The sequence below is a fragment of the Heterobasidion irregulare genome (genome assembly GCF_000320585.1).
Source record: "Heterobasidion irregulare TC 32-1 unplaced genomic scaffold scaffold_08, whole genome shotgun sequence".
Lineage (NCBI taxonomy): Eukaryota > Fungi > Basidiomycota > Agaricomycetes > Russulales > Bondarzewiaceae > Heterobasidion > Heterobasidion irregulare.
The window spans coordinates 1,437,632-1,453,463 of NW_009258204.1; the positions used below are offsets into that span (position 1 = coordinate 1,437,632).

A 15,832-nucleotide genomic window follows, 5' to 3' on the forward strand; every position below is an offset into this window, starting at 1 on the left:
GGCAGAGTCTGTGATCGTAGCTTCCAATTTCAATGAAAATATATTCTTCTGAAGTGGCGAAATATACACACAATTGTTATAAAAGTAAACAAGAAAGTAACTCCCTCCGGGTCAGATCCACGAGCATGATATGGCATGCAGGAACATCTTCCGGTCGTCCGAATACCCGCACCATACTTACCGAACCTGTTACAGCGATGACCTCACTCCCAATATCTCGCAATTTTTCCTTCTCTTTCGGCCTCTTGGCCCATCTCCAAAAAGTCCAAGGGCCGGTCACGCTTCACGTTCCGTCGGCGATTGTTGAGCGGCAGTCGCTGGTACGCAGAATCATGTCCTGCAGGCTGCTGATTCGAGAAAGGATTGGTCCACATGCCGTTTCCGGGATTCCCCACAACACCATTGCCCACGTTACTCACCCCATTACCGCTACCGCTGGCATTGGGGTTGCCCCCGCGAAAATCGCTCTTTGGGCCAGGCGGCACCTGCATGGGCATGGGCATGGGCATGGGCACTTGCATGGGCACTTGCATGGGCATCTGCGTGCTCATCTGCATGGCAAAGGCTGCCGCGATCGTCTGCGCCTGAGAGAGCTGGATCTGGAGCTGGTGATGTTGCATCTCCGTCTGTTGTCGCACGTGGTTGGGGAGCGTTGGATTTTGGAGCATTTGTGAGATCTGGTGGATTTGCGCTTGCAGTTGCGGGATGCTGTCGACGATCATTTGGGACATCGCGATGTCGGCTGAGAGAGAGGGCTGGTTCTGATAGAACTCGGCCTCTTGTTGTTGTTCATCAGAAAGCTGGGGGTTGCTGTTCGCGGCGTCAGATGCGGGTGTCTGTGTGCAAAGCGTCGGCGTGAGACTACATCGCTAGGCAATTGAGCTGGAAATATACCTGGCTTGTTATCGGAACAGGCGTAGAATTACCGTTCGTTTGACTCTCCTCCTCTTTACTCGACTCAATCTCTTTGTCAATATAGTCGAGAACCTTCGCCCTTGTCGGCTTGTCTACCGCGAGCTTATCAAGCGACGCGATCTTCGTGCCACACTTCGGACAAAGAAAATCTTTCTCCAATAGATGCGTCTGGATACACTCTTCGCAATATGATGTACTACAGCAAGGGGTCTTGACGGCATCGCGAAAGATTCTGTTGTCAACTGAGCAGACAATGGATGGGTCTTTAGAGGGCCGTTCGCGAATATCTGATTCTGTGAGGCCCTTGGGACGGGTGACCTGCTTTTGCCACGATGCTCTGCCATTGGATATGTGAGGACCTGACGCAATTCGAAGACTTGTTACTCACGAGTCGGGCTGTGCAACAACATATCCTCCCTCAGGGGTAACCATGATTCCTGAGCCGATTTGACTCCCCGCAGGGTTGTCTACAGCTTTTAAGAAACTACGAGGGATGCCCGTCGTACGCTTGATACGAGGTTTGTTATCGAATTCTCGGTCACTATTTGTCGGGCAATCCTGAATCCAATGGCCTGACAGGGGATTAGGACATGCGTATATGAAACACGCCCGCCACGAACCTTTCTGTCCACATCGATAACACACATAACTAGGAGGCAGAGGACGGTCCGATTGTTGGTGATGCTGGTGATGAGGCGTAAAAGGCTTCCCACCGCGATTGAAACCCGTTCCACGAGTATTAGTGTAAATACGAGTGGCGCTGTTCAACGCGGCAGCGAACCAGCCAACACAGAAAGTAAAGCAAATGGTTCATTAGAGAAGACTATTCTACGAGACACGAGAAAACCGCGCAGAGGCGACACCAACTGTGACATTTTTTCCTGGGTCTCCTCCCAGACAGCTGACTGGGCTTGAAACATAGCAGCCATGGCGGCGGATTCGTCACCCTTCGCGATAGATGTGAGAGGCACCTTTTCCTACAAGATGAGATCAGGGGAGACTTGCGAGGGAGTTTTCCAGACGCACAGTAGCTGGTTTGGGTAGTGGTTTGGGAGGTTCTTCCTTGCCATCAAACCGCCTCGACATAGAGCCTTTATGCCACGAGGATGCATTATTGGAAGAGTTACCAGATTTCCCTGTAGTTTCAGGAGCAGCGCCAGCGAGATAGACAGCAACATTGCCCTTCCCATTACGCGCTGCGGGACGGCGCTTGGCGATCACAGATGTGGAACGTGGGATGATATGGGAGTCGTCTCTGAACTCTGTACGTGGGGGTGATTGGGACGTCATTGAAGGTCGTACCAGAAGCAAGATGTAGTGTGCGCACCCTCGCCTGATGATGAATCAAAAATACACAGGTCAAAATCTGTGGCCTTACTGAGACCACTTGCGAGAATAATTTCTTTCTTGAGATCAAAGACTGAGATGCCTGTACCATTGAAGGTCACCCGAGACTCGTCTCTCTGAGAATTGAACTTGTAAAAAACTGAAGATGCCATTGCGGCGGCTATAAGCAACGCTTTCAATGTCAACGCTATGCCGTTACAGATCACAACTTCGAATAAGAGGATTGTAGGGGAAAAGAGAGTGTCAGGTTCCGTCTGGCTGTAAGTCGTGGTTGTGCAACAGATGTGGGCTTCAGTGTGTCACGGCTGGAAGTCTTTTCGCTCCACGTGCTCGGTTCACCGGTTCGAACCGGTTCGAACAGCATCTGGGTACCCAGCGACTAGCGACTTACGTCATAACCCCTCATCATCTCCCAGCCAGATCCTCGAGGCAGCGAGGCTTGCGCTGGCTGTAGTTCTTGAGAGGTGAACAGCGGAGATGGCAAAACAGCTTCTCGGAAATGTGTTGCTATCATTTTCAATCGCATTACTTCTGCACGGTATGGATCTCTCAAGGCTAACGTTGTCGTCAGACACCAGCTAACCTTCCCCTCAATACCACTGTAGCGGCGTTTTCTACGTATGAACGTATGTGCTAGCTGGCTTTCCCAAAATTGAATGTTTATCACAGTGAACGCATGTTTTTATAGACTTGTCACATCTAAAGGCGTTGGGAAGGCCAGAGGATTTACTGCCCTTCGACGTCAGTCCACTTTTATATCATCCCTTGCAACGGCATCTTATGCTCCAACAGATAATATTGGAAACACTATTGTCTCTTGCCTTTGGAATTTTCTCAGCTTCGATTCGGGCTCCAGAGACCCGTGAGATTACATGGGCAAGCGAGATGAAGAAATGGTCTGTCCTTTATGATCGCTCGCCATGCGGCTGATTAACGAACTCCGGGAAGGTCAATCGACGATATGGATTCTCGGTTGGGATTCGCGAATTTCGTCACTAGAGGAACGGTTCTGGGGGCTAGTAGTACTCACTCATGATGTCTTACAGAGTCGATGAACTATATTCGGGTGATCAGTGCACCGCTACGGCTCTGGCGAACGAGGCTTTGAGCCTGAGCCTCTCATTCAAGAGCCATATTGGCCTTTGAACGTGAAGAACATATATCATGGTCTGAACGCAGTCTTAGGGTTCTTAGGGTGGGCGCAGTGATGATTTAGTATGCCGTACCCCTACTTATTATGCCTGTTTCAAGTGTAGACATCGAGCGCAACTTCATATCGAAAACGTTAGGATAAAGCTCTCCGGATTGAGACGTGCCTTTAAAAGGAAGAGGATGACTGATTTCGAGACAGATGGTAAACAGAAACTAAATTACTGACGACATAGTATCAATTCGAATTGTTTCAATACTACCAACCTCTCGCCTTCAATAAATGAGTTTCAGACCAGATTCTTCGTCGCAGATTCTTTGTGTTGCGCGAACTTCATGCCGAGGCGGTCCGAACTAATGACTCCGCTGAACAAGACCTACTCGATTTCACACTGGAACGGGACTGAACATCCGATCCAAAGATAACTCAGTATCGAACTGACGGAGCGAGGAGGGACTGATGGAAACAGGACAAACATGATGATACCGTCGATAAACTTGCGGTTGGCACCCTTCATTCCCATTTTTATCAATAGCTTTGGAGATCTCGAATGTGATGATGATTGAGACGATCGCAGGCCATACCGCTGTGCACGCCATGAAGCGGTCGGCACATGCTCTGTTATGCGGATTGAATTACTAGCGTCCCACTCTGGCAGTCCAATTCCTGAACGGCGTAAGGCCAACCTAGACACCGCAGAACACAGTAAAAGCTTGTGCACTGCTTCCGTTGCAGGCTCGTACTTGATGGCGCCAGTGTTAGGCAGGCCAACCGAAATAGTAAGTACACCAGGTGGAAAAGCTGGACAATGGGACACCTTTGAATATCCAAGAGAGAGATGGACCAGTGATGCGGGGGCGGCGCTTCATTCGGGTTATTTCACGAATTGTGGTGAAATTGAAGACTCATCTCGGGGTGTCCATATCCATTGTCTGTGCACGGAATATGAACCCCTAGATCGATATGGTATCCCTCTCATGATGACTTCTATGGCGGTGCGAAGCTAATATCCATGCCGCATAAAATTGTGTGTAAAAATGACAGGGGGCCTGAGCTCTACAAACATAGCAATGAGAGCAAAGTACAAACGTTCTGTGAGTCGACAAAGTATGTAGCATTAGCGATAGCGAGGCGAGCGTGCGCATAGAAAAGTTCCAAAGACGCGTTCAACCTGAAATTGCCTATTTCAAGACATAGCTCACGAGGAAGAGAGTGAGACAAGGCTCACTGGATATGACACTGTCGACGGGTTCGACATGTGCTCCACTCCCTTGAGCAAGCGAAGCTTGCATATGGTCACCGATAGCCAACTATAAACACTGCAGAATGAAGCGACCGACATGAGATATGATACTAGGGGAACGAACCATGATGTCCTTCCTCAGCCGCTGGGCCCTCCATTGGACACACTGCACACGACAGCTTAATCCAAGGCACATTTGAATAATCTCCTCGAAGAGTGTCCCTGTCAGATGCGCGCGTCTATACGCGTCGACGTAGTCTTGTCGAATGCTGCCAAATGGAAACGACCAAATCACATGTTCCGCGGTGAGACTCCCGAGCTATACGAAGAGCAGAAAAGATTTTGTGTATGCAGGCTTACCCCTCGAATTGATTCTCCAAGTCCGGTCGGTTGATCCCAAGTTCTATGCTCGTCTCCAAATCCGCATACGTCTCTTCCAACGGCTATCTTCACCGCGCCGATCCGGTTGCGGGGCAGGGCCCATAAAATGACCGTAATGGCTAAACCTCCGAGATGTATAAGATCCATAGAGAGACTGAAGCGATTGTAGGCAGCCATCGGAAAGATATATACGGCAGCGATGGAGCGAGCGCACGCGTTGACAAGGCACAAGCGCTCATCGACCAGAAATGCGCAGTATATCACGTGTGTGAACAACGGCCAGCAAATGAGACACCCTTCGTGGCAGAATACAAGCAACATCATAGAGGCGGCCGATGTAGCGGTGAGTTCAAAGTTGGGCGTTGAACGAGCAATAATGACTGAGACGGGAGTCGGCAAAGACAGAAAGCGAGCAAGAAAGCGGGCAAGATGGCAAGCAAGATGGCGAGCAAGATGGCGAGCAAGATAGCGAACGATAAGAGTATGGGGTCACTGCATGATAGAGATGCTACTTCAAGCAGTCTATATTGATGCATGCGAATATGTAAGTCGAGGTAGAACAGTATGATGAGTGCCTTACCGTACGGAATGACAGATGCAGAAAGAACAAGGAGCCTAGAAATATCATAGGAAGTGCATACAGGCCCTGCGACAATCCGGTCATATGGTTGATCTTGTCATCGCTGGGTGTGCCAAGCCAACCACTGTACACGCATGCAAACCGCCGCGACTATGATTGCAGATGGCAATCGTCTCCAGAATCCTTCGGAGATGCTTTACGCGTTCTCGCAGAGGTGAGTGGAATTGATGTAGTTGGCCAACAGTGTCAGGCGTAGTGACGTCGCTCGTTCTGGTGTCAGTACATGACGAAGCCCAAGGAGCACAACACTGCTGTTGACAATCGATGATGAAGTGAAAGATGGTTAAACCATGCCGTGGTGCAATGCGGCGAGGCTCAAGCCGCATCACTGAGCGCAACGCTCAGGAGATGGTGGGCGGAAGGAGTGTCAGGTCAATGTCAGGTCAGGTCCCACAACTGCATCGGCATAGTGCGAGAAGGCGGAAGACGCCGAGGCGGGAGAAACCTCGATCTCGCATAGTGCCGAGTGGACAAAGTGTGGACAAACCTACAACAAACCTCTCCTGATGGTCTGATCATACACCTCGATCTGCCCTTTACAATCGTATTCCAACGAATTTTACACGCTGTTGACCTGTCAAAACTAACACTTCGGAACTCCTTGAATGCTGACTTTTTCTACCATTTAGTCAGACTTTTCTTCGATGCCTCCAGCCCACTTGATAAGCACGTAGCCCCTCCCCGTAATCCTCATGACTAACTATAGGCAATGTTGAGTTCCTGGGTAAGGATTGCGTATAAAGAGGAGACCTTATCCACGGCAATCGAGAATTCCCCTCCTTGCTAGCCATGTCTTCATACCGATCACCCCTCTCAGGTTATGAGAGTGCGGAGCCTCTGCCCACGACGCTGAATTCCGACGGGCTGTCACTGTACAACCCGCCGGCTTCTAAATCGGCTGCGTACGACAAGTTCCCTGAACCTATTGATCCATCGAACAATGGGTTTGATTTTCACAGTATGTCGGTATCATGCCCTGTGGGTACATGTCCTGATAAAAATATCTGTGCAAGTATATTATATGCAGAATGTCGAATCCCAGCAGAAGTACGCGCGCGAGCTGCATGAGCGTATCAGACGAGAGTTCCCAGAGGTATGTGGCCTCGACATCTTTGAAACGAGTCGTATCGCAACTTCAGCCGTCGAATTCCAGCTGCGTATCTACAAGTTCTGGGAGAAGCCAGTCGGTAAGTCTAGATCGCGTCTCATACGCTCCTCGAGCTTGCTTCTGATGGCGAGATGCATGACAGGACCACACCCGACAGCCATGTTTGAGGTAAACACGTTCGACCCACACCAGACTGGAACGCTCTTTTCGTGGCTAGCTGTCAACCGTGGACCGTGCTCGTTCGTGACTCTCTCTTCGCCCTCTGGACAGTCAAGCTCACAGGCTCGTCTGCCCGCAGCGTCCTGATTCACCCGAATACGGACAACTCTTACAGGGATCACACCGAGTTGGCGACATGGATGGGAACCCCTTGGCCATTGCTCACGGAGGTACTAAAGGGATCGCGTTGAGCCGGCACGCTCACTTTGACGACGATTCATGTATCTATATCACCGACCTCGTCTCTTTGTATGCCCCGGACTCCGTGAGATGTGTCGTTTCGAAAATATTTTCAGCCATTCAACGCCGGCACACTGAATGACTCGACGAGATGTGATAGGAGTTTTGTGTCCATGTGAGTTTATCCCTAGTCATATCTGAACGATCTAAACTCCTCGTAACATGTCATGCGCAGGTTTGACATCGAACCTCAAACTACCGTCTTCAGAAGTACCTGCTACTGACGTTAACAGAGCTTTGATCAAGGAAGGTGATCACCTCCCTTGATCAGCACAAGACCATCCGGCACCCGAACACGCAAAAGAGGGTTATCGAATCCCGTGACAGATCCACAGCCAGCGTGTGGTTATGCCAAATGTAAACTGGACATGCTTCTTGCGCTCTACCGTCACCTTACAAGATAAGGCGATCCCTGGACCGCCTCTCGAATTGACGTAGCTCGTGCTAAACTGTACTCCATGCAGCAGACCATGCCCATTGCCCATGTCGGTTCAAATTACATATGCTGAGACTGACCTGGTCGCATCTCGCAAAGTTGACGTTGTCTCTTGTAACAGTCAAATCAACAGAGGGAGCGTGTCTCCGCTTCACGAGTGGTGTGCTTATGCGCTAGCGCGCTTTCGATAGGTATCACATGCAGGCGGGCAAGTTCAAGTTGACCGTGACCATGAAGTCATCGACGACTCAGTTCTTCCACTCTCTCTACTTCGCGGTCTCTTTCAAACAATGACACCCATAGCTCTTCCCTATCCTATACCCACAGGTATTCCTTCACCTCATCGAATTCAAGATAAACCTACACTCGAGGATGTGAAATCTGCCTTGACCTACCGCGATAGAGTAAATTTCAGTATTGTAAGCTTTTACTTTCTTCTATGTGTTTGACCGTAAGCTCTTACCATACCATACAGGATCTATGAAAGCTGAGACCTCTCAGGATGATGTGGTTCGTGCTAAAGTCTACCTACACCGTGTCATGGCGGCACACATCTCTGAGGGAGATGGTGCGTGGTCTTTGTCTATACAGCAAGGCAAGTATATGCGGGGCAGTTTTCAATGATAACATTCTCGCAGCTCTCCCTTTGGCTGGACAGACCTTGCAGGGTGCTCTGCAAGTCGCTTTACAACCTTTGAATCAACAGATCGCAGGTCTTTTCACCGGAGTCGGTAATCCTGTCACTTAATTGACGACTCTGGAAAGTAAAGTCGCGAACATGGATCACAGACTTACTCGTGTACATCAGACCTCTTTGAGGGTACGTCTCGCTACAGACGATTCATGGAACCATACCCATGTAAGTGGTGTTAGGTCCTCAATCGACAAGGTCGTACCGGAGTTGGACAAGACTATCACACAATACCATTCAACGATGGTTCCGATCCTGTTGAAGACCGTGTGGGTTCTGTTCATAGATTCCCGATGATGAAAATCTGACTGGCGCCGGTTTGTCAGGGGTTGCCGGCGCTCATTGACTCGAAAAGCATCTGCGATCTCAATGCACAACAATGTGCTGAATATTGTCAAGGCTACGGCGTAGCTCCCGTTCCCCGAGCGTTGGCCGACAGACAGAAAGCTATCGCCCGGTCTGTGGGTGGAATGGTATGATCTCATGTTCGCATGCACCATGACTTGGTTTTCCTTCAAAGATCCCTTGGGTCCATTTCATTCGGAGTTGTACAAGTATATATCCAATGTAATTTTTGGCAGCGTCAATGACAACCCGTTTCAACTCTTTTAAACTGAACAGTTCATGTGTTCCGATGTGTCGTTGGCCAAATTGATTGTGTGCAGCAGCGCCGCGGACCTTGGGGATCTCGATTCGCAGGGCTAAGATCCGGCTCATCGCGTCATCTCTCCTCATCTCTCCTCGAAAAATTCAGCTTGGCCCAATCTCTTCACTTACCACCATCCTCCCAAACCATCATGTCTCCTCCAAAGACCATCCTCAACTCTGCACTCGATGCCGTCGGCAACACCCCGCTCATCCGTCTCGACAGGATCGCAGATCATGCAGGCCTCAAATGTAACCTCTGTGTGTATCTTACTTTGTCTCCTCGATGCGCAAAAACTTACATGTCTACTTACTCGCTGCGGTTGAACAGTGGGCAAGGTGGAGTACACCTCTGCGGGTGGTTCTGTGAAGGACAGGATCGCGAAGCGAATGGTCGAGGCGGCAGAGACAGAGGGCAAGCTTATCCCTGGGCGAAGCGTCGTCATTGAGCCAACATCAGGCAATACAGGTGATCCCACTTTCCATATATCTTTGATGGTCAGTATCTCAGCCCATTGTTCCAGGGATTGGTCTTGCAATGGCCTGTGCGATCAAGGTAACCCCTCCACCGCCTTCGACGAAGAACAAATACTGAATACTACAGATAAGGGATATTCGGTGATTATTACGATGCCTCAGAAGATGTCGCTTGTGCGTTATATTGTCTGCTTTTCCTCATCGTCCCGATCAATGAGCTTCGCTCTGCGTACAGGAGAAAGAGGCTGCCCTGCGCGCGCTCGGCGCCGAGGTCGTGCGCACGCCGACAGAGGCAGCCTGGGATGACCCAGAAAGCCATATAGGTAGAGCCCATACTCGATGCACAAGACCTCTCGTGGCTGAATTCCCTAACGGTCTTGCAAAGGTGTAGCCAAGCGTCTGGAGAAGGAAATTCCAGGCGGGATCATCCTCGACCAATATCGCAATGTACGTTTATCTCACAGATTCTATCCAATTCATACTTATCTTGTTATGTCGTTCGTGTCTCAAGGTGAACAATCCACTGGCACACGAGCTGACAACGGGGCCAGAAATAATTGAAGCCGTAACATCGACACCATCAACATCGACACACCCTTCTTCAGGCAAGGTAGATGTCTTCGTAGGTGGAGCCGGAACAGGTGGCACCGTTTCGGGTGTAGCCCGTGCACTCAAGAAGACCCACAACTCTGCCTGCATCATTGTCGGTGTAGATCCCGTGCGTCTCCTTCCCACATCTTCCTTTCCCATCATCTCAAGCCCGACAAAACAGAAAGGCTCCATTTTGGCCCTCCCCGCCTCGCTCAATAATCCTGACGACGGTGCGTCCTATATCGTCGAAGGCATTGGATACGATTTCGTGCCGGACGTGCTCTCCCGCGAGCCCGGCCTCATCGACACGTGGGTCAAGACATCGGACGCGGACGCATTTGCTGCCGTTAAGTTGCTCATGCGGAAAGAAGGACTATTGGTCGGCGGAAGCAGCGGGAGTGCTCTCGTGGGCGCTCTTGAATGGTTGAAGACGGAGGAGGGAAAGGCCGTGGCGAATTCGCAAGGTCGCAACGTTGTCGTGCTGTTGCCAGACGGGTCAGCATCGCTCTCTAATTGTGTCAAATAAAACAGTAGTGGCTGATCATCGCTGTCATCTCAGGCTGAGAAATTATATCGGCAAGGAGTGGTTCCTCGATCTGGCGCTCAATGGAGACTCGACGCAGCTTGCGCGACAAATTTCCGGCGTACTGAAGCGGCCTGTGCCAGGAGGCACTGAAGCTATTAGCATCGCTGGGCAGCCAAATGGCGCATAAGTATTGTGATGTTCGTGGAGGTTTCGCAAGGGCGTGGATAATTGACTTCCCTGTTTTGGCGCATAGTTGTATGAGACAGTGTATAGACGCTTCGCTTCTGTGAATTATCGCTTCTCTCGGACGAACCATCAATCAGAATTTGATAGATTCATATAGATTATTATGAGGCGTTGGTACTAACCAATAATAAGAACATAAAGATCGGTGACGGCGGAGGTTATGAACCAGTAAGTGACACAGAGCAAACAAAAAAGCAAAGGTGACAACAAGCGATAAACAATCAGCGAATAGAGAAGGGTGTTCAGTCAATTGTCAGATCAACGATTTCTCCTGCGGCCAGACCTAAATGAATAGGAGAGCTGCATTCAGCTTTAGGAGACGATAGGTCTTCCTCGTCGCTAGAAATAACGATGACATTGTTCTGCAAATCGTCATGAAGTTTGTACTGGAGCGAAACTGTGTCATGGGCAGTCAGGTAAGTGCTCACAGGTTCAACATGGTGAGTGCTCGGTCCCGCTTCCGCCGTGAGCGTTCGACTCAAATTTCGAGCAATATGCGGCGAGGGTGACCGCTTGCAAACTGGGGCTTGCAGCGCTTCAACGTTCAGCTTGGTCAACATGCCCAATGGAGGGATTATGTTTTCCGCTTGAAGCATCGCTGCAAGACGCGGTCTTGGTCCCATTCGTTGAACGATGAAAGCTGGATCATACCTCTAGGTCGATAGTTAAACCGGAAGATTGCGTATGGAGCGTCTATTGGGTCCAAGCGAATAGCCCTGGTGGGAGAAGGCTGCCATTCTGATCGACGGTCGCGTCCCAAACTGAAGCGAACCTTTGCTGAGCGTCCATAGGCATAGGGCTCGATACTCTGACAAAGTTGGACTTACGACACCTGGTGCCACCCTCCTTTCTTGCTCTTCTCGGATACAGGCCCCGTTTGGGGGGGATCCGAACGACGATAATGAGACCGGCTGGAAATTCTACATTTCTCGATCCTGGCGCGATATAGCTTCACTTCGATGGACCCAATGCTTGGTGGCGTCACCAGTCCGTCCGCATCGTCATCATCTTCAGTATCGAATATGTAAGTAGTGGATGTGGCTCGCAGAGCGTAGACTAGGTGTCTGTGAGGACGAACCTACGAGAGTTATTTCCGAGAACCTGAACGTCGAGCGCGTGGTCTTCGACGTGCGCGACCCCCAGATCGAGAGAGTCTTTCCTGGCTCTGCAGACTTGCTCGCAAGCATACGTCCATCGATGAATACATCGACCTTCATCGTCCGCCTGCCCTGCAAGTCAGTATACTGAACAGTAAACTCCTTGAATTGGTACGGAGTGCCGCCGTACATGGTGGTGTTCGTGGCTCGTTGAGTTGAATAGTTCAACATGTAAGGGGCGAGCTCACCATTCCGGACTCGCTCACTATATAGCAGCTCACTGTGTCTGGATTTTCCAGCTTAACATCATAGTGCTCGACCTCCCTTCCATGCGAAGTGATCGTGACACTGTAGCCGTGAAGTTGCGGCATTCTGTCTGTGATGGCCTGCTCTCTGTGGCGATTGTACAAAATCGCGTCGTCTGGTGACTATGACAGTGTATGAAAAAGGCCAGAGCAGTGAATGTTCCTCACAGCTGACCTTGAGTATAGGTACAATAGTGACAGTGATTGGGTTATGCGAACACAGACGGTTGACGTTAAATAGATATGGATTATGTGCCACCACCTTCTGGATCACCGTGGGAACTCGCTTGAACCAGCCGTTACCATATGCATATGCATAAACAACGTCTTGTTTTTGGCCGCTTTGATACCACAATGCAACGAGGCGCTGCAGGATGTTGTCTTTGCGAATCCATTGTCCTCCATTTTTGAGCGTCCGACCGCCGTAACTATATAAACACCGTCGTGCCACCAGGTCTCCTCGCTCCCCGCCATCTCCCAACCTGTATCTTTTACATCAAGTCTACTGGCCGTTTGAGACGCCTTCTTTACGACTCTATTATCACCACAGTTGTATCATAATGGATGGCCGAATCGTTCGTCGCGCTCCTATCATTGACTCATTCATGTTGCCAATTCACGAGGAGAGTTTTCGGTACGTTGACACGATCCGTTTGTTAATTGGTGAAAATTTGACTTCTCCGTCTTAATTGTGTTCAACTATCAAAGGCCTCGAGCTTGTACAAAGCTCTTAGAACGACGAATCGTCAATATCTGGAAGCGCGTCACCCGTGCCATGCGTGCACCTGAGCGGACATCTATGTTACCTGAAGACTTTGTTCTCATGAACGCTCGCCGTCGGAGCCTCTATATCAAGAATGTGCAATAGAAATTCAATCCAGAGAGCACGCCGATCCTCATCGTCTGGTGTATAATGATTATGTTTTCTGATTCCGTACGTACTCGATACCCAATGGGGTTGACGTTATATTCTCCCTGCTGACCCATGATTCTCATGCGCAACAAGACTTTCATTGTATCGGCATTCATCGATTCATCACCCACCAATCTTTTGGGTGCTGTATGGCCTTCATAGCATCTATGGACTACTTTTGAATACTTAACGGGACATTATCGCTGCTTATACGGAGCCACTAATCACGGACTCTTCTCAACCCACTGACGATTATTCTGCTTTACTGTCTCAATAGTTTCTCTCGTTACTGGCACCCATTGCCACTAATGACATTCATGATTTTAGAGCTAGCTATCGAGAAGCAATGATCAGTTGATGTGATCGATGCCTTTCTAATTGCAATGTTCTCAAAATGCTACATGTGTCTTGCAACGTCATCTCCCGTAGGATTCCCGTAGGTTGCTCGTCTACAGTTCGTCTACAGTTCGTCTATCCCATTTTTCCCCATGGTCGTGACACCAGCAAGTCACTGCCGCGGAGAAACCCATCGGGCAGTAAGCAGGCTTACGGAAACATCGGAAATGCTTGGTGACGCGTCATGCTGCCGACTCCCGGTGTGCCCAAGCACTGCCCAAGTGCACGCCGCTGGACATCATTCCTTCTCTTTTCACCACTCTTTCTTTCTTCTAGACTGGTTATTCCACGTAGAGCGTGCAGGGTGCTGAGTTCCAGAAACCACTTGTAGCCCTTCGTCTGCTCCTTTCATTCAATGGCTATCTCCGGTTCTGAAGTTCACCTCCTGGTCCTTATCCATGGAATGTGGGGAAATCCCACACATCTTGCTGAAATGTATCGCATTATACAAGAAGTCAAAGGAAAGTCAAACGACGTGAGCTCCAGGTTACACGTGCTACTGGCAGAAGCCAACAAGGATGCGCACACATACGACGGAATTGATTGGGGAGGCGAGCGAGTTGCGCAAGAGGTATGCATGACCCTCAGATATGCATAATATGCGAAACTCACTCTATGGAAGCTAGATTTTTGACGAAATAGAGAAGATCGAGGGCGAAGGGAAGAAAGTCACTCACTTTTCAATCACGGGCTACAGTCTTGGAGGTCTCCTCTCTCGATACGTCGTGGGGTAAGCCTTCAGTTCGTCCGCCTTTCTCAAACGTGCGCCAACAAGTCCCGCAGTATTCTCTACCAGCGTGACCTGTTTAAGACGATAACTCCCATCAACTTCAATACTGTCGCTACCCCTCACATCGGCCTCTTGCGATATACCTCATTTTGGTCCCGACTATCATCCACTCTCGGTCCCACGTTGTTGTCTCGGACCGGTGAACAATTCTACGGTGTAGACGTGTTTTCGGAGAGGGGAAGGCCGCTCCTAGAAGTTATGGCTGACCCCAGTAGGTCTCCTACGTGAATAATATGTTTTGAACGACGTCTCAGCTGCGTTGTCAGAACGACCTTTCTATCAAGGCCTTTCACTTTTCCCCCACATTCGAATATATGCGAATACGTGAGCGGCCTTGTCTCCTGTATCTTGCGAAGCTTGTTAATGGCTCTTGTAGAGTCAACGATCTAACAGTACCTTATATCACCGCTGCGATAGAACCCGAGGACCCGTTCTATGACCACAAGACCACTGGTCTGCAGATGTAATTCTACACCTTCGTGCTCTCTTCATGGCTCTAATCTTTTTCTTCAGTGAATTTGATGAGAAATATTCCCCCATCGTCAAGTCGTGGACACTTCCAGATACCCCGCCTTCCTCGCCCCCCAAGCCACGCATATTCACCTGGCAATGGTTTAAGAACCATCTCCCCCGTCTTGCGCTTCCCCCTTTCCTTCAACGCAGATTCCCTTTGAATATCGTATGTCATCTCAGATTTGATCCTCATCTTCAAGCCTGACAGAGACGAACAATCTCAAAAATAGCTCGTCTTCATTGCACTACCAATCCTTATTCCCATGTTCTTCATCCTCCTTCTCGTCCGCCTCGCTCTTTCGGCGCGATCATCCCGCAAACGCATCATGCTCCTCGAGAAAGATACGTCAGCGAGCGGTCGGCTGGCTCAAGTCGTCGGCGAGCTCGAACGGCAGATGGAAGATGTTGTTGTAGACTTCATCGACAGCTCCTCGTCCTACAGAGATGAATCCCCAGCGGCATCAGATCCCTCACCCCCCTTCGAAAACAGCCACGAACGCGACAGCGTAAGGAGGGACAGTGCAACGAAAGCGAAATTAGCGGCAGAGCCTCATCTGACCGAAAGGCAATACAAGATGATCGCATCGCTCAATGCCATTCCGCAACTCAAGAAGGAACGTGTTTTCCTCGACCCGATGCGCAACTCGCATGCCACAATCATATCAAGGGACGTGCAGAGCTTTAAATTCCACAGGCAGGGAGAGGGTGTGTTGCGCCACTGGGCAGATCATTTCATTCTTTGAGGGCTTGCAGCTTGCTACTGTGATTTCATTCTCATAGGGACGAGTTCGTTGTATCGCGGGTCATATCTGTTGGTCCTGTGATTTTGACATGCTGGAATTTATCATCTTGCTTTTGTGATTTGCTAGTTGCAGTCTACGAGTAATCTACAAGATCCAGATTGTAAGTTTCCTACTGGCTTTGTTGACTATCGTCCGGATAGAGGGGAATGATCAACAATTG

General features: G+C 49.8%; 9 protein-coding genes across 9 annotated transcripts; 5 read left to right on the top strand and 4 right to left on the bottom strand.

Moving 5' to 3' along the window:
- Window positions 1-23: 23 nt before the first annotated feature.
- On the bottom strand, window positions 24-2,527 carry HETIRDRAFT_156028 (uncharacterized protein). Its single transcript, XM_009551026.1, has 7 exons — window positions 2,243-2,527; window positions 1,942-2,177; window positions 1,783-1,886; window positions 1,536-1,675; window positions 1,304-1,487; window positions 895-1,252; window positions 24-836 (listed from the first exon to the last, which is right to left on the bottom strand). Exons 1-7 carry the CDS (start codon window positions 2,412-2,414, stop codon window positions 204-206), a joined length of 1,827 nt encoding a protein of 608 aa, XP_009549321.1. The 5' UTR covers window positions 2,415-2,527; the 3' UTR covers window positions 24-203.
- Window positions 2,528-2,739: 212 nt separating this feature from the next.
- On the top strand, window positions 2,740-3,298 carry HETIRDRAFT_323027 (uncharacterized protein; the record flags this gene model as incomplete). The annotated part of the gene is made up of 5 exons (XM_009551027.1): window positions 2,740-2,800; window positions 2,868-2,888; window positions 2,951-3,003; window positions 3,055-3,158; window positions 3,211-3,298. The coding sequence occupies 5 exons, from the start codon at window positions 2,740-2,742 to the stop codon at window positions 3,296-3,298; spliced, it is 327 nt and encodes a 108-aa protein (XP_009549322.1).
- A 1,096-nt stretch (window positions 3,299-4,394) lies between these two features.
- Window positions 4,395-5,961, bottom strand: HETIRDRAFT_441161 (uncharacterized protein). The gene is made up of 5 exons (XM_009551028.1): window positions 5,617-5,961; window positions 5,016-5,558; window positions 4,780-4,924; window positions 4,641-4,722; window positions 4,395-4,583 (listed from the first exon to the last, which is right to left on the bottom strand). Exons 2-3 carry the CDS (start codon window positions 5,358-5,360, stop codon window positions 4,895-4,897), a joined length of 375 nt encoding a protein of 124 aa, XP_009549323.1. The 5' UTR covers window positions 5,361-5,558; window positions 5,617-5,961; the 3' UTR covers window positions 4,395-4,583; window positions 4,641-4,722; window positions 4,780-4,894.
- On the bottom strand, window positions 5,697-6,002 carry HETIRDRAFT_420229 (uncharacterized protein; the record flags this gene model as incomplete). The annotated part of the gene is made up of 1 exon (XM_009551029.1): window positions 5,697-6,002. The coding sequence occupies one exon, from the start codon at window positions 6,000-6,002 to the stop codon at window positions 5,697-5,699; it is 306 nt and encodes a 101-aa protein (XP_009549324.1).
- Window positions 6,003-6,458: 456 nt separating this feature from the next.
- HETIRDRAFT_478392 (uncharacterized protein) lies at window positions 6,459-7,757 on the top strand. The gene is made up of 6 exons (XM_009551030.1): window positions 6,459-6,634; window positions 6,690-6,769; window positions 6,830-6,863; window positions 6,927-7,023; window positions 7,083-7,358; window positions 7,419-7,757. Exons 1-5 carry the CDS (start codon window positions 6,466-6,468, stop codon window positions 7,192-7,194), a joined length of 492 nt encoding a protein of 163 aa, XP_009549325.1. The 5' UTR covers window positions 6,459-6,465; the 3' UTR covers window positions 7,195-7,358; window positions 7,419-7,757.
- A 1,410-nt stretch (window positions 7,758-9,167) lies between these two features.
- On the top strand, window positions 9,168-10,796 carry HETIRDRAFT_323504 (uncharacterized protein; the record flags this gene model as incomplete). Its single annotated transcript, XM_009551031.1, has 9 exons — window positions 9,168-9,276; window positions 9,347-9,484; window positions 9,540-9,571; window positions 9,625-9,666; window positions 9,728-9,815; window positions 9,878-9,939; window positions 10,004-10,210; window positions 10,265-10,578; window positions 10,643-10,796. The coding sequence occupies 9 exons, from the start codon at window positions 9,168-9,170 to the stop codon at window positions 10,794-10,796; spliced, it is 1,146 nt and encodes a 381-aa protein (XP_009549326.1).
- A 532-nt stretch (window positions 10,797-11,328) lies between these two features.
- HETIRDRAFT_445822 (uncharacterized protein) lies at window positions 11,329-12,476 on the bottom strand (the record flags this gene model as incomplete). The annotated part of the gene is made up of 6 exons (XM_009551032.1): window positions 12,433-12,476; window positions 12,201-12,380; window positions 11,934-12,114; window positions 11,683-11,863; window positions 11,507-11,616; window positions 11,329-11,453 (listed from the first exon to the last, which is right to left on the bottom strand). Coding segments are annotated over exons 2-6 (720 nt in total), but the record flags the coding sequence as incomplete, so codon positions are not given.
- Window positions 12,477-12,817: 341 nt separating this feature from the next.
- Window positions 12,818-13,125, top strand: HETIRDRAFT_420234 (uncharacterized protein; the record flags this gene model as incomplete). Its single annotated transcript, XM_009551033.1, has 2 exons — window positions 12,818-12,891; window positions 12,966-13,125. 2 exons carry the CDS (start codon window positions 12,818-12,820, stop codon window positions 13,123-13,125), a joined length of 234 nt encoding a protein of 77 aa, XP_009549328.1.
- Window positions 13,126-13,805: 680 nt separating this feature from the next.
- HETIRDRAFT_36116 (Esterase/lipase/thioesterase) lies at window positions 13,806-15,782 on the top strand. Its single transcript, XM_009550450.1, has 7 exons — window positions 13,806-14,137; window positions 14,193-14,296; window positions 14,350-14,567; window positions 14,623-14,680; window positions 14,733-14,819; window positions 14,870-15,035; window positions 15,100-15,782. Exons 1-7 carry the CDS (start codon window positions 13,922-13,924, stop codon window positions 15,610-15,612), a joined length of 1,362 nt encoding a protein of 453 aa, XP_009548745.1. The 5' UTR covers window positions 13,806-13,921; the 3' UTR covers window positions 15,613-15,782.
- The last annotated feature ends 50 nt before the right edge of the window (window positions 15,783-15,832 follow it).

What these genes read in the sequence shown, in the direction of transcription:
- HETIRDRAFT_156028 (XM_009551026.1), bottom strand. Translation starts at nt 2,414, where the DNA reads ATGGCATCTTCAGTTTTTTACAAGTTCAATTCTCAGAGAGACGAGTCT. An exon ending in CACTACCCAAACCAGCTACT is followed by an intron (nt 1,887 to 1,941) that starts GTGCGTCTGGAA and finishes TTGTAGGAAAAG; the next exon opens with GTGCCTCTCACATCTATCGC. An exon ending in CTGTTCCGATAACAAGCCAG is followed by an intron (nt 837 to 894) that starts GTATATTTCCAG and finishes CTTTGCACACAG; the next exon opens with ACACCCGCATCTGACGCCGC.
- HETIRDRAFT_441161 (XM_009551028.1), bottom strand. Translation starts at nt 5,360, where the DNA reads ATGATGTTGCTTGTATTCTGCCACGAAGGGTGTCTCATTTGCTGGCCG. An exon ending in TTGGAGAATCAATTCGAGGG is followed by an intron (nt 4,925 to 5,015) that starts GTAAGCCTGCAT and finishes TCCATTTGGCAG; the next exon opens with CATTCGACAAGACTACGTCG.
- HETIRDRAFT_478392 (XM_009551030.1), top strand. Translation starts at nt 6,466, where the DNA reads ATGTCTTCATACCGATCACCCCTCTCAGGTTATGAGAGTGCGGAGCCT. An exon ending in TCAGACGAGAGTTCCCAGAG is followed by an intron (nt 6,770 to 6,829) that starts GTATGTGGCCTC and finishes GTCGAATTCCAG; the next exon opens with CTGCGTATCTACAAGTTCTG. An exon ending in GTCAACCGTGGACCGTGCTC is followed by an intron (nt 7,024 to 7,082) that starts GTTCGTGACTCT and finishes GTCTGCCCGCAG; the next exon opens with CGTCCTGATTCACCCGAATA.
- HETIRDRAFT_36116 (XM_009550450.1), top strand. Translation starts at nt 13,922, where the DNA reads ATGGCTATCTCCGGTTCTGAAGTTCACCTCCTGGTCCTTATCCATGGA. An exon ending in GCGAGCGAGTTGCGCAAGAG is followed by an intron (nt 14,138 to 14,192) that starts GTATGCATGACC and finishes TATGGAAGCTAG; the next exon opens with ATTTTTGACGAAATAGAGAA. An exon ending in CTCTCTCGATACGTCGTGGG is followed by an intron (nt 14,297 to 14,349) that starts GTAAGCCTTCAG and finishes CAAGTCCCGCAG; the next exon opens with TATTCTCTACCAGCGTGACC.